The following is a 27,874-nucleotide window of genomic DNA, read 5'->3' as shown; positions in this document are numbered from 1 at the left end:
ACCAATAGGTAAATGTCAAAAGAATAATTTGGCTACAGCAAAATCCTAAAGTGTTCAACTGGCTCATTCCAGTAAATACTAAATTGTTAAACCATTCATTAAAAATACATGTTTATATTTCTCTATGACAGTTCAGCTCATGTTTTCAAAATGTTCACAGAAAGCAATATGGGTCAGACTATATTAAACCTTTGTTTAATCCTTCATAAGACTGATGTTTAAACTAGACAATGGTAGATTTTCAATCTATTACAAAATGTCCCAGTTAAATGGAGTCATCTATGTACAATAATAGTTGGCCAATGAGGTTTTAGCCAATGTAAAAGTCACAGTATTACAAACAGAACCCATTTGTCCCAGGAACAGAAAATAAACACTTCAGGTAGGACACTTCCCAGAACTTGGAGCCATTCCACAGCACCCTCACTCCCACACTGCCTTGGGAGTAACATTTTCTCTTCAGGATATACAAAAAAAGGAATGAAAGCTTGTTTACTTTTAAAATCATGAAGGCTATAATATCAAAACATGGGATCCTTGTTCTGAATTTATAAAGACCTAAGGAAAAACCAAAGCTTTCAAATGAAGTATAATTGAGGGTTCACTTTAAATGGCAACGCTATTTTCTCATTGTTCATGACAATTTAATTTCTATGGTGCTGTGTCTGTTTCCTTGGGTAAATACCACTAGGGGTTTTCGAGTGACTGCAGGCCAACATACTCTTCAATGATCAGTGGCTGAATCGGGAGGCCATCATTTGTTCACAGAATCACCATGTAACTCATTCACCCTGACTTTCACAAAATAGACATCTGATCGGCTTACCTGTTTCCTTTGAACAGATCAAAAGAAGGTTTATTGAATATATAGACAGCAGTGTCACAGAAGTCAAAAGTATCCTAAAGCAAAGAAAATAAGTCTTGTAATAATTATAAAAGAACATACTCTGACCTTACATATTTTTAGAAGGGCAAAGGCTTGTTTATATTGTTAACACTATTTGTTAGCAGCACCCAAGTTTTGGGAACTGTTAGTCACGCCCTCTTTGAAATCCTCAATAAAAATGTTCTACCCAATGAAGAACTGCTCTTTAGAATCAGAGTAACTTTAACAGTGCAAATCCCCTACATAATTCAAATTCTAAATAGCTCTCTGAGGTCATTTCAGTTGAGATGACTTTCAAAAAAATATTATGAAAGAAAACTTTTATGGTCCATGAGGCACCTTCTGTTACATCTGTGTGAGAAAGTGTGCAGGGATGGGGTGGGGTGGGGGCTGAGCAAAAAGCTTTTGTGACTCAGGTCAATGACCACGGGACTTTAGGCAACTTGCTCAACTTCTCTCATCCCTAGATTCCTTACCTACAGCACAGACACAGGCTCAATGGTGTGTAAGGTACTTTTCATCTAATTACTGTAACTACTCTGTGGCTATTTTTGAATCTATACACTGGACCACGGAAATAATCCACTTGTTTTGCACCTGGTACCTTATTCTTAAAGAATAAGCACTTTTTTTAACTGATGGAAATTTTTTGACGAGAAAAATAAGACTTTTTTGAATGACGACCTTATGTTTTTGTTTTAGTACATCCAGCTCATTATCAAACCCTCCTCAAGAAAAAGCACAGTTAAAATGATGCAGAAGATTACACAGATTATTTCTGAATCATTTGGTTCGGACTTGGTCATTGAAAATAAAGCCTATTTACTGGAAAGAAAAAAAATTCCAGTCCCCCAAGTGAAACCACTCACTTCCTGAGGTAGGGAAATATATCCCTAGAACAATACATTACTGCAGTTGATTCCATATTTGAGTAATTGAGGCAATTAATTAATTGAGGCAATTGAGTAAGTGATTTTTCTAGCAAGTGCCATTGAGAGATACTTGGCACACCATGTGTGGGCTCTCTCTTCCCGACCCTTCCCCCACCTTGCACACCCGCTGAACCACTGCCCTCGGGCCAGCTCTGAAGTCACCTCCTGGGCCCCTTCCCTAGCCCCAGGCAGAAGGACAGCTGTCGCTCTCTATTGTTTCATATCCCTCATGGCATTTTGCTTCTACTGTGTGCAGTGTGGCCATCATGAGGTAAGTGGGGAGTACCGAATGGTCAACTGTAGAGTAGATGGAATGCTAGAGACTGGCCACAAAACATAAAAGGGACAGAGCGCAGTAGAGGTAAAAGAAAACACTGGGAGAAACTATAGAAAAACCTAACACTTCAGGTGAAGACCAAACTGACGAGCTAATAAAAAGGGCAATTTAGGTTAAGAAAGGATTGTAAGAAAGTGCATTCAGACACAGATTGACCTAGCTAAGATCCTTGAGTAGGAGGGTGATTAAGAGGGTAAGTCCCTTATTATCTGTTCTGGCTGAAGGACTTGAGAAACGGAGACCAAGCATTTATTAACCAATCCAGTAGTCTTGAGGTACGGTACTAGAACATGATTTTATATGCTCTGCCAGATAGGAAGATACAGGACACACTTGTGGTATGACTTTTCTTTCATCTTGCAAGAGATAAATAATATTTATTTTAAAGAAGCAAGCTATGAAATTCACTCAGAGCTCACTCATATTTTTTAGGACACTGAACGCGAACTGTCAACTCCTACATGCTCATGCGACAAGCCACAGAGAATTTCTGTGTGACACAGAATAGCATGGGCTTCCACTGGGGGATAGGAGAGATGTAATTTTAGGATTCGCCATGTGCTGTTCTGGAGTGACCATGCTCACTGTTGGGTCTGTTCTCTGGAACTGACCTGAGAGGAGAGGGGATATTGCCACTAAGCTCCAGGCTAATGAGTAAAGATCATGACCTTGCTCCAACTGTGTGCCTAGCAGGAGAGAGAATTACCAACATCTACATAATGATTAACCAAAGGCCCTAAGCATAGAAGAACTGGGTATTTATTAGCAAAAGAGACTTTATAATGCAACATCTGTTCACTCAGCTAAGTGGCCCCTGGGACCACATGGTTCTCCCACATGGTTGCCTCTTAACTTGTTCTACTGGATTGAATCTCTTCGTAGGTGATATTCAGCTGGCCTGTGGCCCTTGGCAAGAAGAAAGGGATGTCTTCATAAACTATTACCTCTTTTTCTTTTGCAAGTGGGTGAAAGGGTTGGTCAGGGAAGACATTACCAGGAAGTTCACCTATTTTCTTCCCATGATTAACAGCAGCAGAGTGAGGTCTTCCCGGGGTGAAGGAAACGACCCCCCTTTCCCATGTTTAAGAGACATAGCATTGCACCCCCACTAAAGGACCTGGAGTGAGGGCCTGACAGCCTCTGCCTTTAATGACCCCGTCTCTGAAGACTGTCTTCTCCATCCCTCCCAAAATATAGATCTTCCCTTCAAAAACTGAAAACTAATATAAAACAAAATCCTTTTTCATCAGGTCATAAGAGGCAAATTCAATATGTAAAATGTTAAGACCACTTTAGGCTATAAGAGAATCTGGTAGTATTCACGGAATTAAAATTTAGAGAAGTACACTTTCTTGTTTAGGTTCTTAGACAGAAACACTAAGTTGACTAACTGGCTAGACTAGATCCTAGAACAGTTTAAGGGGATCCAGAGATGTCAAAGACACAAAACCTAACATCAACAAGAGTAGGAGGAATGACTTGGAGAGAATGTAATGACTTACCTGAACATTTCTCCTGTCTTGAGCATTGTGATTGTGTCTCTATTTGTCCAGATAGATATTTGGGTACAATTGTGGTTTGCTGGAAGCTGCAATTCGTGTTCTAAGAGGAACATGTGTGTGTTGTTTTCAATCCTTTGTGACATCTTAACACACTTCTTTTCATGATTGACCAAAAGTTTTAACACGAATATGACAAAAGCTGCATGCTGAAAATGGTGTTCCGGTGGGAACTAAACCTCAGCAATAGGAACTGAGCTTGTCAATGTTGATAGTTCAGGCTTATGTTTAGCCTTAAAGAGAAGGGGATTCAGAACATGTGGCTGGCTGGACATGGGCACTGGGGAAGCCGCAGCAGGAGAGCTCTCTTGTGAAGAATGTGGTCGGGAACTTCTGAGAACCTTGTGTCTGTCTTTAACACTTTGAAAGATAGGGGGCAGGGACATCCTCAGAGAGTTTGTGTCCCCTCAAAGAAAGAGGCCTGTTAGGAAACTATTCTAGACTCCTGGACCAGGGAGACAGCCTCAAAGACCACCCTGTGCAGCTTTGACCCAGCACAGGAAACATCTATGCTCCATCCAACACACAGGCATCCAGATCTGCAAAGTATCTTATAGGGGACAGATATGCAACCCATCGTGTGTCTGGAAAGTGCCATGCATGGGAACTGAAGCTGAGCTGAAACTACCGCTGCTATTTCTACCTTTGGGTCCTCATTTCACCTTGTGAACCTACTTGAATCTACTTGAAACCCTCTTCCACCAAATGGTCCATCTGATGGCACTCATTTTAAGACTGTGCCCTTTGACCTACATCTCTCCAGTTCTTCCAGCTGCCGTCCTGGGATGGAGCACTCAGGCTCTCCATCTCAGTCATGGTCCAGCTCCTCGACCATACTTTTTAATGGCTGTGTGCCAAGAAAAGCACAATGCTGTCACCTCAGTTTTGAGCCCAACAGTACAAAGCATGTTAAGATTATTAACTTGAGTTGGACATTATGCTTTCTTTAAGGCAATCTATTTTGGTGTTCGTTTTTATGGTGGCCATTATTCTTCATTCTTCTTAAGCTTTGGCTGTAAACTACTATTAGGCTACTCTTCTTGGTTCTATCCTGTGTACTTCTTTTGAAAGCTAAGTGCCAGATTCTGCACTTATTTCCATTAGGTTTTAGCTTTCCAGTCTTGTGATATCTTTTAAAATTGTTGATCCTTTCTACTTATGTATCAACTGCCTCATCAAGCTTCATATCTTGAATTTGCCTTCATCCAAGTCCCTGGTGGTAACTTTGAATAGAACAAGACCATCTAGAAAACAGCCCTGTCCAGTCAACTGCTCAAGCCAGAAACCTGGAAGTCACCCTTGATCTTTTATCTACTCTCACCTCTCACACCTAATTCACTGGCAAATGTCTTATCACTTCTACCTCCAAAACATATCCTAAAGCCATATGCTTTTTTTCCTTCATCTCCATGGCCACTACTCCAATCCAATCCACCATCACCCATAATTTCCGGACAACTGTAGTAATCTCTATCTGTCTCCCATTTCTTATCCCCAATGATCCATTGTCCACCCAAGCACCCAAGCAGTCTTTTTATTTCATTGCTTTATTATGTTCCTCCATTACTGGACAGGCCATGACAGTTTAATGTGGAGTCATGGCCCATCCTATTCACCTATTTACATACAATATCAAACAAAGCACACTCTTAGCTAAGAATAAGTGCATTTACAAAATATTAGAATCTCATTTGTAAGTTGTGTCAGGTTATGCCAAATGTCCTGCTGAAATCAAGACACACTATAAGACAGTCTTGTGACCTACTAGTTCACTATTGTCCCTAAAGATGAAGTTAGTTTAACACAACTCTTTAGGAAAACCCTATTGGCCTCTCTGGAGCAATATTTTCTACAGTATTTGAACATAAACAAGCTATTTAATAAACTGCCCTACAATATTCTTGGGATCTACTTTTTACCATTTTTGAAAGCTGGGATGAAATTTGCCGATTTCTATTCCTCTGGCAACACTACTGTTCTCCATGGTCCATTACTGTATTTGGTGCAAGAAAATTTTGACTCGTACCTTAGTAACATCTAAACATCTATTTCAAAAACATTTATTTATTGTTTTGAATCACATTGATAAGACAGTAATTCTTTGTTCTTCCATAACTTACCCAAAGATTACATGAATAACCTTAAAATAAGTTTCATTTCTTAAAGCACCATATGCTTAAAAAATGGAAAACCATGAGACTAAATGGAACTGAAACATTCAAGGCAATTGAAATGTTCCATCCCATGACTGTGGTGGTGATTTCATAACTATATTTGGGTAAACTTCTCAAATCCTATCCTTTAAATTGGAGAATTTTATTGTATATAAGTTACACCTAAAACAAAGCAAACGAGAGGCCCAATGCCACATCACTTTAAGAGACTACCTTTTAAAAGCCTAGCTGAATAACAAGAAATCCTAGGACACACTCCCCACCCAGCACCACAGTCCTTGAAAGAGGTGGAGACAATGCAGCAGTCACTGCTGACGATCCAGAAAAAGCTTCAAGGGGGTGTGCAGAAGGGGGTGTTTGGGGCTGCCATGCAGGTGAGTGCTTTCAACTCCTCCAGGACCCATTCCTCTAAAGACATAAGGGAGCCCTTCCCAACCCTCCCCACACGACTCTCCCTGTCCTCCTCCCTTGCCAAAGTTTAAGGCAGCTGTCCTCAAACTTTAATGCTCTATGCAATACAAATCTTAGGATCTTGTTAAAAGGAAGATTCTAACTCAGTAGGTCTGGAGTGAGACCTGAGTTTCTGCATTTCTCCCAAGCCACCATGCATTGTGGATGTTGCTGGTCCAGCACATCCGTAAGCTACAAGCTCTGGCCCTGTGGCATACACAGTGCAGAGTTTCTGTTTCTCACAACCGCTGAACTGGTGCCACATCACCTGCCACACTGTGGGTGAGGTGCCATGCCAACACCACAACGTGATTACCTAGGACACGGCCCTGACTATCCAGGTGAGACTGTAGTGAAGGGAACCGTTTATAGCTGAATCATTATCGTCCCTGTGGGACACTGACTGGCTCTCAGTGTGAACGCAAGGTCTGGGTGACTTCCTCAAGGTATTAGGGGATCACTTACTTCACCAACATATATATTTTTTAATGATTTTCAATGCCAGACCTCTTCCCCCGCCAGACCCCCTGGCCAGGTCTCTTTCTTTCCAAAAGGGATCTGAGGCTCACCACACCACTTAGTTCTTCCTCTTCTAAACCCAGTTAAAAGTATAAAACTTTGGGGGCACCTGGGTGGCTCAGTCAGTTGAGCATCAGCTCTTGATTTTGGCTCAGGTCATGATCTCATCTTTTGTGAGTTTGAGCCCCACATCATGCTCTGTGCACTGACCCTGCGGAGCCTGCTTGGAATTCTCTCTCTGCCCCTCCCCTGCTCACACTCTGTCTCTGTCTGTCTCTCAAAATTAATTTCTTTAAAAAACTTTAAAATGTTACTGTCCTCTTGGTTAGAATAGTCCAAATAAAAACTGCCAGCACTGGAAGAAAAGTAATCTTTATTATCACTAGTCTTGCTTTTATCTACCATCATCTCAGCCCCTCCCTCCAAAACTCAGAGACAGGTAAGCCGATTGAGGCAGAATACTTACAAGAAAATTTAAAACTTCAGAACAAGGGAATGGGACAAACTGTAGGAAACAGTTTTCTGGCCCGCTATCTTTTTTCAGTCCTTATCCACTATTATTGGTCTCTCCCCTGCTCTCTTCTACCCCTTTCCTTGCTCCTGCCTTTCCAAACTGTCTCCCTCTTCCTGTCTTCCCCCTCATCTCTAATCCCCGCTAACTCTCCCTAGTCTTCCATCCCCTCCCTGCCAAATCCTCTCAAGAAAAGTATCTAACATGAGGCAAGTAAAGATTTAAAAACACAGAGCAGAGCGCTAGCTGGGGATGAGGGAAGGGGTGGGCAGCATGAAGCACCCAACCGAGGAGGAATTGAAAGTGCTACCCATCTGCATGGTGAGACAGAGCTGAGTGGTGGGGGTTTCCAGCTCCTGTGGCAGAGAGCCAGTGGAGAAGGGAATTTTAGTGTGTGGGAAAGACAGGGGTTTTCAAGTAAGGGTTTGTGACATCTACGCAGGACAGGAAAGGAAGCACAGTCCACAGGTTCTCTGCGACACTGGAGGACAGGCACAGCGGGCGTATCCAAGGGCGGAGCCTGGAAACGGAGAGGGCTGTGGTCAGGGGCAGGATGTCTGGAGGGTGACCGCAGAGGTAGGGCGGTGCACGCCAGGAGAGGGACGAGAGGAAGGACTGTCTATTTAATGAGATCCCCGATTTTCATCTCTGAAAGTGAGGCGAGAAGAACGAGGTGTCTGAGTCCCTGATTCCGTGAAAATTTTAAATATTTTGGAAAATTCAAAATTATCTTACGCATGCAAATGCACTTCCTAGAACTTTAATAGGGACTCAATATAATTACTAAAACACTTCACTGATCATTACTAATAATAGATTTAGCATATTTCCACTATGTCAGGCCCACACTAAGCACTTTTTTATTAAATATTTCACTTATGAGTAGTACTATTACTACTTTACAGATAAGGAAACTGAAGTTTAGAGAGGTTAAGTATTTTGTCTAAGGTCACACAGTTGGCATCAGAGCCCCAAACCCTCATAGTCTGATTCCAAAGTCCTTACCCACCATGCTATATTGTCTGCCAAAGTCAAATGTCCACAGAGGAATGACAGTGTAAAGAGTAAAACCTAAGCAAAGACAAAAAACTTGGAATAAAATACATCGCAATGTTACCAGAGCCTGTTCTAACAGTGAGACTCTCGGTGATTTCTTTACACTTAATTTATTTTATGCACTTTCAAATGGTCTTTGATGATTATCTTACTTTTATAATAATAGTATTAAAGTGAAAAATATTTCAAATGATAGTATTTTTATGCCAAATCTGGGGGGGGGGAGCCCAAGGTCATTAATATAGTCCCTATTTCATCTAAAGAGCTCACAAGGTGTTTGCTTATTTAATACATTCTGTCAAGGACAGAAATTACATGCTGGTTTTTCTTCCCCTAGGAAGTGTGTCTTGGGTTTTTCCCTTATTATTTTCTTTTTTTTTTCCTCTTCTTTTTTTGGTGGTGGGGGTGGTTATGTTTAAATGAAGTTGCTTTTACAACACCAAAGACTTAATCATCCATTTCCTACATAAAAGGTAGCTACTTTTTTGCATGGACCTCAAGCATATTATAGTATAGAGGTGGAGTTTAAGGAAAGGTATTAAGCAGGCTGTGCTGTAGCTTATGGGCAAGTAATAAATTGTATCATTTATCTTGAATGTATCATAGATAAGCTGCTATATAATGATTGCCACTTCAGATAGCTGTGAAATTAGGTGATTAACTAGTTGTTACTTAACCTTCTAATTTCTGTATAAGTCTAATTACATGAAACAGAAGTTGGGGTTTTGATTTTTTACTTTGCTTTTCTGTTTGGAGTGTCATTGTAACTACTGTATTGTAAATGATGGAAAATAATTGCATATGTTACAAAAAATTGTGTTATATTAAAAAAAAATAAAGTTCCCTTTAGCTTCTACTAGTGTTCTTCTCCAATGTCTGCACAGGGAAAAAAACATTTCCTTATATATTGTAATTACTCTTGCTTAGGGTCTTCCTCATTTAAATTTGTTTTATGTTCTTTATGTAGATTGCATTTAAAAATTCAATTCCTTGAATAAATACCTTTTCTGGAAAAAAAAATAAAGAGCTCACAAAATACTTTAAAGGAGCAGAGGGGCACCTGGATGGCTCAGTCAGTTAAGCATCCAACTCTTGATTTTTTTAGCTCAGGCCATGATCCCACAGTTCATGAGTTCGAGCCCTGCACTGGGCTAACAGAGTGGACCCTATTGGGATTCTCCCTCTCTCTCTCTCTTTGCCCCTTCCCCACTCATGTGCTCTCTTTTGCTCTCTCTCTCTCACTCTCAAAGTAAATACATAAACATGAAAAGGAAAAGAAGGAAGGAAGGAGGAAAGAAAGAAAGAAAGAAACATATAATTATTCAGTCCCAAAGGGCACTTCTTATCACTAGATCCTGATTAACTTTCAACATTCTGAGGGACCGAGGACAGCATACCAGGTCTGGTTGCATGCAATTATTTGTAATATTTACACATTCAAGTAGGGAGTTAAAGGGATGGTTTTGAAAGGCTGAGCCAGGAACAAGCAGGGATCAGTTATTTGTACAATTCCTTCCATTTCTTTCCTTGCAGGTAAACCTAAATTGTTCGGTGCACAGCTACTCTTACACTAACCTCACTGCTGGATAAGTGTTTTGTTTTGTCTAATGCAAGAAATATGCCTCACTGATGACCAAATCAAATCGTATCTAGTATAATCCTAAAGAGAAAGAAGTACTGCAAGGTATGCAGGGAGGATTTATCAGTTTCCTTGATGCTTTATGAGGTAAAGAGTTAGGAGGCGGTCTTGACTTTCAGTGAGGCAGCTTTACTGGTAAGAAAGCAAGCCGTGCGCCACCGCTTCCTGTTTTTGCCTCCAGTTGTTAGAGGGGGCTGTGGGTTTTATGAGCTCTCCATTTATAGCTTGACGTGTCCTCCTTCCTCTTTTTCCACTCCATAAGAATAACCAGCTTCCTTTCTCCTCAAACCTAGATCCTTACTTCTGAAAGTGATGCCCCATTTATCATACTCTTAAAATGTAACTCTGAGTGACAGAAAAACTCCACATGGATCTGGGGCTTCATCCATACTTTCCTACTCTAGTTCCTTTTTTTTTTTCTTAATGTTTATTCATTTGGGAGGGAAGGGGAGGGGCAGAGAGAGGGAGACACAGAATCCGAAGCAGGCTCCATGCTCCTGGCTCCGAGTTGTCAGCACAGAGCCCAGTGCAGGGTTCAAACACACAGAACATGAGCCACCCCCAGGTGCCCCCCCCTTTTTTAATGTTTATTTATTAATTCTCTAATGCAGGAATGAGCAGATGGGCAGAGAGAGAAAAAGAGAGAATCCCTAGCAGGCCCCACAGGCAGGTCAGAGCCCTGTGTGGGGCTCTATCCCGTGACCATGAAGTCATGACTTGAATGGATCTTAAGAGTCAGACCCTCAACAGACTGAGCCACCCAGGCACCCCTACTATTCTGTTCCCATGGTAACAATGCTCATTTAAGGAGAGATGGAAGAGTTCAGAGGACTACGCCAAGGGCTCGCTGCCCTCCCTCCCCTGGCCCCACCCCCAATCCCAGTCATCCTAACAAGGTCCTTAGCCTCGTGAATTCCTAGTTTCTTTACCTATAAAACAGGGATGATAAACAGCGTTGTTCTAAAGATTCCATGAAACGTGTACTTTATAACTATCTTCTTCTTTTTTCTAACTCTTAAAAAAAAACTAAAGCTATTCTCAGTCACCAAGCTACGCAAAACAAGAGCTGTAGGTGGTTTTGGTCAGTACACTGTAGTTTGCAGACCCCTGGGTATAGACGGAGATCACTAATCCCAGGTACCTGATGTGAGGTGAAGGGTGTGGCCTAGAACAAAGCCAATCTAACGGGACCCACACAAGGGCAGTCTCCCACTCTACTAAACCAACTACCACTCTGTGAGTAATATAAGTTCAAGCTAACTCGGAAATCTCAATTTCTAAACTATGCTGACCTACTGTGTGGATACACACCTGGGCTCCTGCAACCCAGGAAAGTGAAGGAAAAGCCAGTTGTGCACCACGGAGGAGTCACACTGGGGAAGACCTCAGGCTGTGTACTTAAATTGCCTCTTGCAGGCTGCGAGAAACAGTGCTCCAAAATGGAGGCCACGCTCTTGTCCTTGGGTAGCAGACGGACACCGGATGCAACTCAGTGTCCAGGGGACCAAGCCCACTCTCCTCACGTGCTCTCATGCACACGAGTGCCGCGCACACACGCCCACCTCTCTGGGGCCCCGAGAACTGCCTTCTTGGAACCCCTTATCAGACACATCTTAGGTGACTCACCAACTAAGCTCAACTGCTCAACTTTTAAAAACAATGGGTGGTACTCCTCTCCTACGCTTGCCAACGCTCGCTCAGTTAGAAAACAGGCACTTGTTTAAGCACAACACTAACCACTTTCTTATTTCCCTATTTCTGAAAAGCTTCTTAATCCAATGAATCTCAATAGAGTTCAATGGCACTGCCACTGTCCTTTCTACATGTATTTCAAATGTTGGCAAGCCTAAATGTGCCATTTCTCCCCTTCCAGGATTATTATTCCCAAACAAGAGGCTCTGATGCCAGTGATTTCCCCTGCCAGCTGAAGGACAACAATTTTCTCTTCAGATCATTTCTAAGGAACAACCACTATAACTCGAAGAATTTTAAAAACAAGTAACTGATTGACAAGAGGGTAGATGAATGTGACTATACTGATGGGCCTCCCAGGATCACCGGAAGAGCGGGGCTTCCCTATTGACTTCCTCTTTAATTGCACCATTTTTGTATCACAAGATCCAGTGTGGTCTTTCCTCAGGAGGCAGAGAACTGCCTGATTAGGAGCACACAGGGGAAGACGACAACATTTACAAGGAAGAACTTGATAAATATCACACAGACCATCTTTGTTACTAAGAGCAAAGTGATCTTCTTGATGAATGTGACTCAAACTTTTGGGAATCTACATAAAGTAACGAAGCGATGTGGTTCTTGAACATGCAGAGTACATATTTGCGAAGCCACACTGCAATCTCATCCTAATTCACAGAATGTGCTGGAAAAGATGTAGACTCCAGAGCTATGCTGAGCGATCTGTTTAAAAATGCAAGTCTCCTGATATCAGGAGAAGCTCATTTTTGGTGACAGGAAAATAATGATGAAATACCTAAAAGACAGGAACAGGACTTGTGGCATGTGCTGATGGGTCTATGGCCCTAATTCCATTTTTGTCTTCTCTTATGTAGGCTCAATTGTGAAACACTAAATTTAAAGAGAGAAGGCCCCTGGAAGTCTGAACTTGGTTTACAGAGATCCTTATATTTTAGATTTACCCTCACTGGCATGGCTATTTACTAGTTTGTTTGTAAACACTGTAATTATAGGTAATACAATGTTGTATCTTTTGGGTGGAAGGATAATGATAAATGGTCCACAAAGGTAAATATTAAGAAATAGACAGAGAGAATTCACCTACAATTGAGGCAAACACTTAACCACAAAGTGAAGGTAATTGCTGTAAACTAAAAATGACAATTACTGTCCTTTTTGCAAGTAGCAATTTAACAACAAATGCTCTTTTAGCAATGCAATACCAACCTCTTACAGTATTTAACAAGCTCTGAACTATTTAGAATTTTGAAAAGGAGGAGGCAATCCCAGGAAAGTAACCAAGTAACCACTTGGTGGTGACTCCTGTGCTAACCTTGTTATTATCATTACATCTCCACAGCCCACCTCAAATTTGAGTGTGAACTAAGCGTTTCAGTGGATATTTTCCCTCTGATAAGTCTACAATAATTATGAGAGCCCATGTTTTTCCCTAAAGCCTTGTTTTCGGTTTTGCAAAATCTAATTCTTATATATTCATTCATTCGTTCAGTGAAACTTCATTGAGAATCACCTTTTATGCAAACAACTATTCTGGATCTTGTTGGGGCAGAAGGGATGATTTGAACAAGGAAGAATTCGACATTAATCCTGCCCTTGGAGGGCTCAGAGTTCAATAGTGAAGGTAAAATATGTGCCTAATTAATGGAAGTAATACTTGCAATTAGAAAGGTAGACGTTCCACCAGAAAGAGAAGGGAGGAAGAGCGTCTCCTCCACGCAGGAGGATCGGGGAAACATTTTTGGAGATGGTATCTGACTAGGTCTTACAGACCTATCAGAAGCACAGAGACAGGCATGGGAATAGGGCAGTGGAAAAACCCAGGTGACGAGGACAGTGCAGTGGCCTTGGCAGAAAAGCAGGAGGTTAGTGTGGCTGAAAGGGAGGCAGTCTGAAGGGAGATGGGGTTGAAAGTATAGTTTGGAACGGCTGGCACTGCACCAATGGCTTATTTTTGCTCTCGTGGTCTAAGCGTCAATACCGAAAATCTGTTTTCCCTCAGGTTTTCTGTAGGCAAGAGGAAAAAAAGTCTTATTGCATTGGTTTTATGTTCTCTAAAACACAAGGTCTTTTTCCAACTAGATGCATCCCTCAAAAACACATGCCAGAAAAGATAATACAGGGGCACCTGGGTGGCTCAGCGGGTTAGGCATCCGAATCTTGGTCTCGGCTCTGGTCAAGATCTAACGGTTCATGAGTTCAAGCCCTATCTCAGTCTCTGTGCTGACAGCTTGGAGCCTGCCTGGGATTCTCTCCCTCTCTGCCCCTCCCCTGCTCACGTTCTCTCTGTCTCTCACAGGATAAATAAATAAACTTTATTTAAAAAAAGAAAAGAAGGGACTACTGGGTAGCTCAATCAGTTAAGCATCTGACTTCGGCTCAGGTCATGATCTCACAGTTCATGAGTTCAAGCTCTGCATCAGGCTCTGTGCTTTCAGCTTGGAACCTGGAGCCTGCTCAGGATTTTGTGTCTCCCTCTCTCTCTGACATTCCCCTGCTCACACTCTGTGTGTCTCATTCTCTCTCAAAAATAAACAAACATTAGAAAAATTTTAAAAAGAAAAAGAAAACCATAAATCATTTATTGCTTTATCAGATTCTGTACAGTTTAATAAGCCTCTCAAGCCTCTCACTTAACAACTACTATGAGGAGATGATACATTCTAAAGAACAGATTTCTATAAAATGTCTGCCTTTAATAGATATCTTTAGAAATCTAAATTTCCAAAAGAAAGAAAGAAAGAAAGAAAGAAAGAAAGAAAGAAAAAGAAAGAAAGAAGGAAAGAAAGAAAGGAGAGAAATGGAACTTTCTTGTTTTGGGCTGGAGTGAAATAAAAAAAATAAGTAAAACCTGTCATTCTTTCATGCCAATATTTACTTTTGATGCCACTTTGGCTATGATGGAGTTAAGGAAAAGCTATGTAAAAAAACCCAAAAAAACCAACAAACAAAAAATGAGTGGTAGAAGAGACCAGCACCCACTGCATTTTCCTTGGATGCCCACTCTTAGAAAAACTCAATTTAATGGGTACGTTTTAGCCTGAGACACTTGTGCCTCCGCACATTCCTGAACTGCTGCCTCAGGGTCTGGCTCCATTTTGTTTCCAACAGAGAACACCTGTCGGAACCAGGGCAGGCTGAGATTCCCCATTCCCATTCCTCCTGTTCCTCAGGGGGAATCATAGGGCTTCCGAATTCAGGAAAACACAAAACTGAACTGTGGTCTTACGATAGGGCAGAGTTCACTGAGTCCAACGGAATCAGATGTGTGTTAACCAGGAATGACAGCCATTATGGTTAGGTCAAAAAAAATGAGCCCCAAACTCCTCCAAGCAAAAGAAATCACTCCCCCAAGTTTTCAGATGACCCCCGTGAAGAGCTCCTCACCCAGCCTCAGGGAGACTCGGAGGAGCCTTCTGGCTGCTTTTCTAAAGAAGTTTGGACAGGCTTGGACTCTTTTTCCATGTTGGCTAATATGAGTCTGGGACAGGGCCTTGTACCAGATGAAATATCTTGACCCTGCCAACTGCTTCTTGGCTCTGAGCAGCTGTAAGAGCAGCTGGTTTTACAACACACAGAGTGGATCCTTGTTCTAAGGCAGCAGAGTTCTACATTTTGTGCAAAACGTTAAGTTTGGGTCTTTATACAACTACCTTCATGAATTTTCACTTGATGGTTTGTTCAGTTGTGCCTGCTATTCATGCATCTTGCAAACAACTGAACGATCTATAAAAATTTTATGTAGGGGCAACTGTAAAGTCATGAGACAAGAGATCAATTATCCCTGAATCACCATAATTAAAAATCAACTAAATTCTAGGAGTAATAGACTGAATATAAGAACTTACTTCAGCTCCCTCCTAAGAGCATGAGAGGAGACAATAATAAAATTTTAGAACTGGAAAGCAGACAAAGCTGAACCTTAAACTGGCAGTGGAGAAAGCCAAGACGAATCCAATTTTCACTACAGAACTCCCAAAAGGCCCTGGGAGCATTACTGGAAATAGGGAACGCTGGAACAGATGAGCCAGAATAAAGGGGATCTTCAAGAAATAGTAGGTTCCCCAGACCAGGCCCCTATTCTGGAAAGCTGAGTGACTGCTCCTCCTCCATCTGGCAGAAGTATATACCTGAAGATTCATTCTCTGGAAAGTATAAAATACAGGTCTCTGGGTGAAGGACTCCACACAGTTTGTTGGAGAGTGGGTGCTGTCATGAAAGCTGGGATTCAGTGAACTGCAACTGAGATATTCACCCCCACCCCTTCCCCCAACTTGGTTCCCAGAAAGATGGCAGACATGCTCAGACCTTCGGAGCAGGAGATGGGAAGATGCTGGTGAATCTGAAACAGGCAGAGTCACCGACGCTGGTGGTTCCTCAAGCAGAGGGCTGCAGACAGCCCCTCAAGTGAAGCTATCGCCAGTACTTCCCATGCACATGTGCCGGGCTTGGATTAGCTTGGTTTCCCCTGCCCCTTATTTTTAAATATAACAGACAAAGAAAGACCACCTGATATCTGAGGAAAGCTTCTTATATGAAAGAGTCCAAAGCAAACAAACAAGCCAAATGAACTTGCACCAAAGGGAAACAATCAGCACAGTTCAGACTGTGGGGAACTCTACAGGACAAATGGCCCAGCTTCTTCAACAAATATGTGGCATAGGAAAAAGAAAAATAAGGAGAGAATTTGGGGAACCTATAGATTAAAAGAAATTAGAACACATATCAACCAGTTGCACTCTACGGACTTATATATGAGTACTGATGTGGAAAATCCAATTGGTCTTTTTAAAATGAGATAAATAGGCAATTCAAATATTGTTTGGTTATTTGATAATATTAAGGAACTGATAACTTTTAGGTATGACATATTATGGTTATGTTTTTGCAATCCATATATATATATATATATACACAAAAGGAGAAGTACACCAAAATATGTATGGATGAAATGATATGAGAGCTGGGGTTTGCTATGAGACAACTGAGGAGAGAGGGATGATTAAACAAGTGAGGCCAGGGGTGAAGGGAACATGGACTCTCTTGTACTATGCTTTCTACTTTATGTTCAAAATTTTCCGTAACAGAGGAAATCTATCATTAGAATCCTTGGAGAAGACACTGAAATCATATAACAAAATAGCATAATATCAAAAAGGAACATTCCAAGAATTTTTAAAAGCTCCTGTAAATAAAAAAAATAATAACAGAAATAATATTAAGTAAAGAGCTGGGAAAAATTTTGATCATATATTTCAGAAACTACAGTGAAAAATTATAGAAATGAAAAAAAAATTTTTTAATCTTTTTTTTTAATGTTTTATTTATTTTTGATACAGAGAGAGACAGAGCATGAGAGGGGGAGGGGCAGAGAGAGAAGGAGACACAGAACCGGAAACAGGCTCCAGGCTCTGAGCTAGCTGTCAGCACAGAGCCTGACACGGGGCTCGAACCCAGGAACGTGAGATCTGACCTGAGCCGAAGTTGGAGGCCTAACCGACTGAGCCACCCAGGCGCCCCGAAAAATTTTTAAATAAAAATTAGAGAACAAGTCCAGAAAGGTCCAGAATCTAGGAAGCAGTTCCAGAAAGAGTGAAAAGGGAAAAGAGGAGGAAGAAGTTCATCAACACAATAAGTATAAGAAACTGTCCCCTAGGGCACCTGGGTGGCTCAGGTTATGATCTTGAGGTTTCAGGGTTCAGGCTCTGCAGTGGGCTCCGAGCCTGGACCCTGCTTCCAACTCTGTCTCTCCCTCTCTCTCTTCCCCTCCCTGCTGGCAGTCTGCCTCTCTCTCTCTCTCTCTCTCTCTCTCTCAAAAATAAACATTAAAAAAACAATAATTAAAAAAAAAGAGGATGTACCAAAGGCCTGACACTATGGGTGAAAACAGGCCCACATCAAGACACATCACTGTAAGGCTGCAGAACTTGGGGAACAAAAAGATTCAACAAATTTCCAGAAACAAAATAAAATAAAATAAAAACCCTGGCTATATAGACAAGATCAGGAGTCAGGATGATATGGGACTTCACACCAGAAGAGACCAGAAAACATTGGAGCAATACCTTCAAAACTCTTAAGGGAAATTACTGCCAATATAGAGTTCTATATCCAGCCAAACTGCTAATCAAGGGTGAAGGTAGAATAAAGATGTTGCTGACGTGGAGGCCTCAAAAAATTATTTCTCTTCATCACTTCTCACCAACAAAAGCAAGGAAGAAAATCCAGAAAGAGGAAGAACTGGAACACGGGGGAAAAAGGATCTAGCAGGGAAGAGAGGTGAAGGGGATTCCCAGAATGGTGACAGATTCCAAAATAAAAGTTTGTTCTCTCTGCTTTGGTTCCCTCATATGTCAAGCAGGGAAGTAATAATAGTACCTATCTCACAGACTTGCAAAGATTCAGCAGACAACAATTAAGAGTAGTACCAGCTACAAAGTAAGAGCCAAAAGAGTTGCTGCTGTTACCATCATCAAAGACTGGACCCTTCCCTATGTTAACGCAGAACTAACTACTTGCTATACTGCAGTAACTACAAAAAAAAAAAAAAAAAAAAAAAAGTAAATCAATGTAAAACACATTTCTCAGCTGAACATATTTCCAGCTTTGGAATAACTAAAATTCGTCACAGAACCATAGGATTTCAGAGGTTGGCAGGGTTCTGAGATTTTTTCTAGGGCAATTTCCTTGTTACACAGCCATTTAGAAGAAGAGCTGGGACTAGCAGCCAGGTGTCTCCTGCCATTGCTCTGAAAACCATAAGCACAGCTGCACAAGCCTCAGAGGGTCAGAGTTCCACAGATACCAAAACAAATCATCAGGGAAATATTTTGTCCAACTCTATCATTTTACCCTAAAACCTGGCACCTGGCTCAAGATATACATAAACAAAAAGGCCACATAACAAGATCTACCCAGGGCAATAAAGAGAAGAGGCTACAGTTGGATTTACTGAGTTATATGGACAATAAAGAAGAAATGTATTGAATTCATGATCTTGTACATAGTTTTAATTCTAGGAAGGACATCTTTAGTGATTTACACATAAGAGTATTAATTCCTAGGGGCGCCTGGGTAGCTCAGTCAGTTGAGCGTCCAACTTCAGCTCAGGTCAAGATCTCACGATTCACGAGTTCAACCCCCACATCAGGCTCTATGCTGACAACTCAGAATCTGGAGCCTGCTTTGGATTCTGTGTCTCCCTCTCTCTCTGCTCCTTCCTCCCCAACTTGTGCTCTGTCTCTCAAAAATAAATAAAAACATTAAAAAAAATTTTATAAAGAGTATTAATCCCTAGTGCTACTGACTAGTATGGCACAGCATGGTCCATATTCACTGATCCCTGAGTAATGGAATGGGTAACTATGAGCTTTCGCTGCAGCTTTCTAAGTCCTAAAGGTACATACACAGTTTGTAGGATTACTAGCCATTTTGGTCACTGCTTCCAAAGAAATGATGCTCCTATCTAAACAATCCAGCGATACAGACAACTCAGCATGGCTGACAAACACGCGAGTGTTGTGTTGCGGGGGAAAGGCTGGCAGACAAGAGTTTTCTCCTGGCCTCACCAGGCCAAACACCCCTGATGCTCCACAGAGGCTTGAGAGGGGAATCAGGCTGGGTGAGAATCTTCCTGGTATAAATCCCATGATCTGTCTTCATCTTGTTCCAACTAAAAATAAGCTCTCTGTACATTTGCAGAAAATCCCATTCAACCGTGTGAGGAAAAATTATTTAAAAACGACACTGCCTAATTTCTTTGAACTAACTCTCAGAGAAAAGTACATGCTAATTTCTCATCTGTGCTTCTTGGCTCTTTATTACAAACAAATCTGCAATCACCTTTGGTTATAGTACATGTTCCATTGCAATCCAAATACCGAAGTGGTGACTGGTTGGATTAAACACCTCTTAATATTTTGACCTTTGAGCTGAGATTTAAAGTGACAGGTAAAGAATCCAAAAATACCAAAAAGTGCTATTTTGAAATCTCTTAAGCATTAATCTAGTAATGCTTATTTTGGTGCTTTTGATTAATGAAAAGACTTTCTCCTTTCACTTTCTTATAAACATTAGGTGCAACTTGGAAAATCATTGCAATAAATAATATAAAAGTATGTACTCACAACTTAGCCAAGTTAGTAAAGACAAAACATGAAATAAAAACTACTTGGAAATATTTCCAATTTCTTCTGTACATGAACAGGGACATACAGAAAGCACAGTATTAAAATGAAAACTACCGCACTGTCAACACTCACAGAAAAAGTAGAATTCCGGTGTTTGCCAGGGCAAAGGCGAGTCCCAAAATCCCACTGCCCATTATGGCGTTGCTTAGGTTAAACACAGACATGCCTAAGGAGGTTGTTCCTGGAATCTAAACACAGAGACAAATATAAGCAAAACTGTCCCCAAGAAAGTTTATCATGTTAGAGTCTTTAAAGCACTATTAGAAACCAGTGCAGAAAATAAAATTCAAGAAATACTTCTTTAGTAGTCTAGTTATTTTTCAAAACGGATTTCAGGAGAAAATACACAGGTCCACGGAATATCCTAGTGAATATAAATAGCTATACTTTTGGTATGAGGCTACATGAATGAAAAACACCATCCCAACTTATGTGATTAAAACAAATAAGCAAACTTTATTAAAATGACACTTACGTATTCATCACACTTCTTTTTTTCCAAGTGGCTGTTAGTGAGACTTCTTCTACTTTCGCGATCAGAAATAAACTTGCTGTAAAAACATGTAGAATAATTGAATTTCATAATAATGACTGAAGATTAACATCATTACTAATCAAAATATCACAAAGGAAAAGTTATCAGTCGATTACTTAAGAGTTTACAGCCCTATTCTACCAGCTATTATTACTACATTTGTTTTGTTTTGCTTTGTCCTATGCCGGTATTAGTTGTCTACACTCTTGTTTTACCAAATAAACTGTAAGTGTTCCAAGGGCAGATACTTTGCCTCATTTGTTTTTAAACCCCCCACTCTACTTAGTACCAAACACTATTAATAGCAGGTGTTCAGCCTGAGGTGAAATTAAAGACAACCATTATCAAAAAGAACTCTAATCTCGAATCATTTCAATACTAATAAATGATTATACATAATGTAAGTTAACTTTTATGTAGATTTTTCTCTAACTGAAAATTACATAATGTCAAGGATCATATAAAACTGGCATTTTTTTAATGTTTATTTTTGAGAGCAGCGTAGGGGCAGAGAGAGAGAGAGAGAGAGCGAGAGTGAGAGAGAGAATCCAAAGAAGTGTTCACGCCATCAGCACAGAGCCTAAAGTGGGGCTTGAACTCACGAACCATCAGATGGTGACCTGAGTGGAAATCGAGTCGGATGCTCAATGGACTGAGCCACCTAGGTGCCCCCAAGAATTTCCATTATTTTTAAGTCAAGAGAAAAACCCCAACATTTTCACAGAAACCAAACCAAACACCAATAAACTGCCTGTGATGGCAGACTTAAGTTCTCAGCCTGGCCGCACCCCTTAGAGCTGGTAGCAAAGGACTGGTGGGCGGGGAATGGGCCTCAGCCACCTTGACACCAGGGACATTAAGTAGGGTCAAACATTGTGCAAAACAGAGAAAGAATAAAGTCCCTGGCAATCATGCAGGGGACTTTCCTGCAGAACTTCTGCATGATGAGTATGATGAAACTGACTTACAGATATAAGTAAGTTATAGTTATAAGTAACCATTAAATAGCACATTAGAACTGGGTGTTGTATGGAAACCAATGTGACAATAAACTATTTAAAAAAATAGCACATTATAAAACATTGCGTGTCAAATGTCTCCCTGATTCTGCCTCTTCCAGTCTACTTTCTGCGGAGGTGAGGCTTAATAGCTTTTCCCAAAAATGTTCACTGGCTCCCCCACTGAAAAAGTTTCAAGTACAGATTCCTTGTACTGCCTAATTTAATTTTGTCTCAATGTCCCAATCTTAGCTCCCCCTGCTCCTCAAAGTGATCTTCCCAAGAAGGATGAGGACTGAGATAAGACCACTGCATTTTGAGAACAGAGACTGAAAAAGAAGTACAGCTGACCCTTGAACAACACAGAGCTTAAGAGTGCTGACCTCTTGCGCAGTCGGAAATCTGTGGGGAAATAGGTTCTACTTACATAAATGGGTTAGAAAAAACCTTAGGGTGGAAAGCCACCACCACGGGGTGAAAGCATCCAAGGTTAGCTAGCAAGGTATTGTAATGGGATCCAAGTAACTTGTTATATTGCTTGCAGGAAATTACTTTCGAACTGACGCCAATATACTATTGTGCTTTGATCACAAACTCCACTTGCCCCCAAGATCCTTTGCTTCTTACACACACAAGTTAATGATTACTGTCTGATTGTTTTCTCCATGTTCAGGTGTGTCAGATCTGGTTTTCTTCATGCTCACCATGTGGGTAATATCCTGTGAGCTCAATAAGCACAGAGACAAAATCTCTGTTTGGGACTATTGTCTTCTCTCAGACATCAGCCTCTTTTGTATTCAATTCAGCATCTGCTCTCTTGCTGGACAAGAGAGAACTCCACAGACTCATAGTCTGTGACAGATATCCACGTACAACTTTTGACTTACTCAACACTTAACTACTAATAGTCTACTGGAAACCTTCCTGATAACATGAACAGTTGATTAACACAAATTTTGTATGTTACATGTATTATATATTGTAATCTTACACTAAAGTGAGCTAGAAAAAAGAAAACTGTATTAAGAAAATTATTTCCAGGGGCACCTGGATGGCTCAGTTGGTTAAGTGTCCAACTCTTGGTTTCAGCTCAGGTCATGATCTCATGGTTTGTGAGTTCGAGCCCTCCATCAGGCTCTCCACTGACAGTGCGGAGCTTGCTTAGGATTCTCTCTCTGTCCCTCTCTCTCTTCCCCTCCTCTGCCCTCTCTCTCTCTTTATTTCAAAAATACATAAGTAAAAACTTTTAAAAAATTTTAAAAAATTTATTTCCAGTACTGTACTGTAGTTACTAAAAAAACTGGACCTATGCCATTCAAACCTGTTGTTTGAGGGTCAACTATAATAGGAATCCACCCTCTCCTCAGGAGACCCTCCTCTCAGCCAGTGCTGCCCTGCCTGTTCAAATGCATTTCTTTCTTTTTTTAAAGATTTTTAAAAGTTTATTTATTTATTTTGAGAGAGAGAGAGAAAAAGAGAGGGAGGGAGGGAGAGCGAGCGTACCACCCAGGCATCTCTGTCCTCCCAGTTCAAAGCCCTCATCTTCCATGAGTCTTCTTATACTGTAGTCTGAATGGAGTTTTCTGAATCTGACCTATTTATTATTTTTCTGTGGCACAGACTGAGCCATGAGGTCGCTTTATATCCCAAGTGGTTATGTGGTGTTCTCACTTCCTCTCCCTCCAAATGTACCTGACCCATGCAGTAACAACTCAGAAGATCCTCCATAAACCAAATATGTGTCTTCTTTTTAGGAATTATGGAGTATCTTAGGCTGCAGGGAAATCTAGCTCCTTAAGAATGAAGTACTGAAAGAAAGCCTCTTTATTCTGTGTTGTTCCAAATTTTTCTCCTCCTTAGTCTTTGTATCTTTGTATTTCTGCACACTATTTTTCAAAAACAAATAAAACCAATCTTTTTTATAATGGAAAAGCCTATTCAAAATAACTGGGTCATGCAGCTTATCACAGGTTTCTGTTATCTCACCATTTAAAAAATGCAATTGCGTGTTAAAAAGCACTGACCTCTGGCAAAGAAACTGAAATAAAATTTCTATTTACTGACTTAAAAATAGACTATGGGCGAGGGTGCCTTTGACATGTGGTCTCAGATGATAAAAGTATTATTAAAAAAAGAGTTTCCACAGGGTCAGTCTGTACCCACAAAGCAGAATTCAATCAACTCTTAGGTAGCCAATTGTTCTGCAAACAAAACAAAATAAAACAAAAACCTACAGTGGCTGTTGTGACCTTCAATAGACAAAGCCTTAAAGAGGATGTAGGCGTTATACTGAGGTAGTGTGAAAGGAGGCGAGAAATATAGAGCAGTTATTTAAAACCAAAAATAAATCAACAACAACAACAATCCAATTAAGGATGGGTTGTACAACAAGAAGATAATCTTCCTACTGTAATCTCTACCAGTCAGGCTCTTACTAGATTATAGTGTTCCATTTGAAGATTCATCACACAAAAGAGATGAGTGGTTGAACTTAAATGACCTTTGTGAGTTCCTTCCCTGAAATGCTTACACTCTATTAAAAGGGAAAAGGAAAAAAGAACAGGAGGGAAGAAGCAAGTAACAAAGAGACTTTGAAAGAATGAAAGACAAGGGAAGGCATTTCAAGAGAAGACTGATACGTATGGCCAACGACACATGAAAAGATGATCAACATCACTCATCATCAGGGAAATGCAAATCAAAACCACAATCAGATATCACTTCACACTTGTCAGAATGGCTAAAATTAAAAAACACAAGAAACAGTAAGTGTTGGTGAAGATGTGAAGATAAAGGAACCCCTGAGCACTGTTGGTGGGAAGGCAAGCTGGTGCAGCCACTGTGGGAAGCAGTACAGGGGTGCCTCCAAAAGCTACAGACAGAAATACCATATAATCCAGTAATTCCACTACTGGGTATTGACCCAAAGAAAATGAAAACACTAATTTGAAAGGATATATGCACCTCTATGTTTATTACAGCATTATTTATAATAGCCAATTTATGGAAGCCACCCCAGTGTCCACCCACAGATGAACGGATAAAGAAGATGTGGTATATATCTACAATGGAATATTTCTCAGCCACAAAAAAAAAAGAATAAAATCTTGCCATTCACAACAACATGAATGGACCTAGAGGGCATTATGCTAAGTACAATGTCAGTCACAGAAAGACAAATACCATATGATTTCACTCATATGTGGAATTTAAGAAACAAAACAAATGAATAAAGAAAAAAGAGACAAAACACCCTCCTACACTGTTGGTGGGAATGTAAACTGGTGTAGCCGCTCTGCAAAATGGTGTGGAGGTTCCTCAAAAAATTAACAACGATGAGCCAACAACAGCACTGCTGGGGATTTACCCAAGGGATACAGAAGTGCTGGTGCCCAGGGGCACATGTACCCCAAAGTTCATAGCAGCACTTTCTACAATAGCCAAATCATGGAAACAGCCTAACAGTCCATCAAATGGCGAATGGATCAAGATGTGGTTTATCTATACAATGGAATACTACGTGGCAATGAGGAAGAATGAAATCTGGCCATTTGTAGCAACATGGAAGGTGCTCCAGAGTGTTATGCTAAGTGAAATAAGTCAGGCAGAGAAGGACAGATACCATGTTTTCACTCATGTGGAACAGGAGAAACTTAACAGAGGACATGGGGTAGGAGAAGGGAAAAAATAGTTAAGGAGAGGGAGGGAGGCAAGCCATAAGAGACTCTTTAATACTGAGAACAAACTGAGGGTTAGGGTGGGGGAGAGGGGAAAATGCATAATGGGCATGAAGGAGGGCACTTGTGGGGATGAGCAATGGGTGTTATATGGAAGCCAACATGACAATAAACTATAAAAAAAAAGAGAGAGAGAGAGAGACAAAAAACAGATCTTAACTATAAAGAACAAACTGATGGTTACCAGAGAGCAGGTGGGTGGGGGAATGGGGGAAATGGGGGGTGGGGCTCAAAGAGTGCACTTACTGTGATGAGCACTGAGTAATGTACAAAATGTATACAATTGTTGACTCACTCTATTGCACACCTGAAACTAATATAACACTGTATGTTAACTATACTGGAATTAAGAAATACATTAATGAAAATTTTAAAAATAAATAAATAAATAAATAAATAGAAGACCAAGAAGTAAACAAAGCCTTACTTGATGGGTAAACTCTATTGAAAGAAAAAAAGGAAAGGGAAGGAAAGGAAAGACTTTAACTGGAACAGGAGCCATTAAAGCAAGGAAAGAATTTTCTGACATGAAAATTGAATACAACAAGTTATGGAATGTTCTTCCCTAAGGTTTAGACAAGATAATTAAATTTTCAAGGATCCTTCCAAGTGATACATATTTAGTACATAAACTCTGAAAGACACAGAGGGACCAAAACAAAGGCCGGTGCAGAGTTTAGTGACAAAAGTTGCCCCAGATTTTTTAAAGAAAAATCTTATTAAGGCACTCAAATGTTATTAGATGCTTCTGGGGTCATAACAACACTCGCTCTACATTGAGATGAGAACAATGGTAGATAGATACAAAAATACACGAATATTTGCATGGATACAGATAGGATAACCTGCTAATATTTCAATAACTTTAATATTTCAACAGCTTTAAGGTAACAAGACCAGCCACCATCCAAAACCTTAAGTCATGTTGTTATTCCTTGGGGTGGAGAAGACAAAGAAAGAGGGTTGCATTATTACTGATAGAGACTTTTCTCCTATCACCAGACACTGCTAAGTACTTTTCTCATCTATTTTCACAGTAATTATATGGGTTCGTACTATTATTAGCTCTATTTTAGAGAAACTAAGTAACTTGACCAAGTCACATTGCTAATAACTAAAACTGTTGAGCCAGGATTTGAACCCGAGCTAGCTGAATGCAGAGCCTGAATTCTTAACCTACAAACAGTATAACAGTACTGCATTTAATATTCCCCAATGATCCCATGAGGTGAGGTATCACTATTATTATCATCCCTGATCCACAGGGATGGCATTGAGGCTCAAAGTACAAGATTGCACAAGATCTATTGATCGAGCCAGGATTCAATACTAGTCTAAATCCAAACCATGCACTAACTGTTCTTTCTATCTGTGTATGTGTGTGTGTGTGTGTGTGTGTGTGTGTCTTTGTCTTTCTTTCTCTTTCCTATTTAACAAATATTTTGTAACATCCACCCTTTACCAGGCACTATTATCCTCCTGTATCATACCATTAACAAGGTATAAGAGCTACAAATATGATTAAGATGGCTCTTTATGTCAAGAAGCTTACATCTACAAAGAGTCTAGAGCTTGGTACTGCTAAAGTGTGGCCCTTAGATCAACAAGGTTTCCAGGTGTTTTATATGCACATTCAAATATCAGCACTACGGGTCTCGTGGGCATTTGGAAAGGTTTTTTGCTGTTTCAGGTATAGGCTTCTATGACTACAACCCAAAAATTAGGTCATGAAAGGAAACAGCTGAACTGGAATAAGGGCAGGTGTCCTAATACCCAAATGGCTGTACTCTATTTTTAACTAAACTTAAAAAGATTTTTTTTTAAGTTTATTTATTTTTTGAGAAAGACAGAGTCAGTGCAAGTTGGGGGGAGGCAGAGGAGGGAGGAGACAGAGAATCCCAAGCAGGCTCCTCACTGCCAATGCAGAGCCTGATGCAGGGCTTGAGCTCATGAAACCATGAGATCATGACCTGTACCGAAACCAAGAGTCAGGTGCTTAACCGACTGAGCCACCCAGGTGGCCCAAAAAGATGGTTCTCATAGTATCCCAGCAGGGAGTTTCCAGGCAAGGTTATCAGTTACATGCCGGGTAAGCAGAGATCAACATTTGTTTCCAACATTCTCTCTAGCTTCCTAAAAAGAGGCACTGTGACCTAAAAGTTCACTGCTTTGGAAGTTAGTTGGCTCTCTTAGATTCAGAGAATTGAGCCTACTTTCCTGACACCAATGTGAAAAATCCACAAGAGGTGTGAAAGGTATTTAGGTACAGCTTTTGCAGGAATCACTATGGGTATCTTTATTGGTTTGGGGAGGATTTTTTGTTTGTTTTTAATTTGCCTTTTTTTGTTTTTTGGCTTCACGTGGTCATATCCTGTTTTTAATTTGAATTGTCTGAGAGCCAGGAATGAAGAAAGATTCATGAACTGTCAGTGAAAGAGAGGATATTAAAGAAAGAAATGCCTCACACTGTATTTGCAGCAGCGGAACCAAATACCACAAAGCAAGCGGTCATCACCAGCCTGCGCCCCCGGGGGAGCGGCTCACTGCCTCAGTCACAGCCAGTGGGGAAGTGAGCTCACCCAGGCAGGGTGCCCAAGCCATGGGCAAGAATGGATGCTTCCAGTCACCGCAAACTGTAACCT

At 40.7% G+C, this 27,874-nt stretch overlaps 1 protein-coding gene across 1 annotated transcript in view; it reads right to left on the bottom strand.

Moving 5' to 3' along the window:
• Positions 1-27,874, bottom strand: part of SLC38A1 (solute carrier family 38 member 1) — a 65,610-nt gene that overhangs the window by 18,828 nt on the left and 18,908 nt on the right. Inside the window, exons 4-6 of the mRNA XM_029953427.1 lie at positions 20,438-20,513; positions 20,035-20,150; positions 827-900 (exon numbers count right to left, since the gene is read on the bottom strand). Of these exons, the coding sequence (XP_029809287.1) occupies positions 827-900; positions 20,035-20,150; positions 20,438-20,513 (266 nt within the window). The remainder of the gene's footprint in view (positions 1-826; positions 901-20,034; positions 20,151-20,437; positions 20,514-27,874) is intronic.

This window comes from Suricata suricatta, chromosome 10 (genome assembly GCF_006229205.1).
Source record: "Suricata suricatta isolate VVHF042 chromosome 10, meerkat_22Aug2017_6uvM2_HiC, whole genome shotgun sequence".
NCBI classification, from domain to species: Eukaryota; Metazoa; Chordata; class Mammalia; order Carnivora; family Herpestidae; genus Suricata; species Suricata suricatta.
This window is presented reverse-complemented; position numbering and strand designations above follow the sequence as displayed.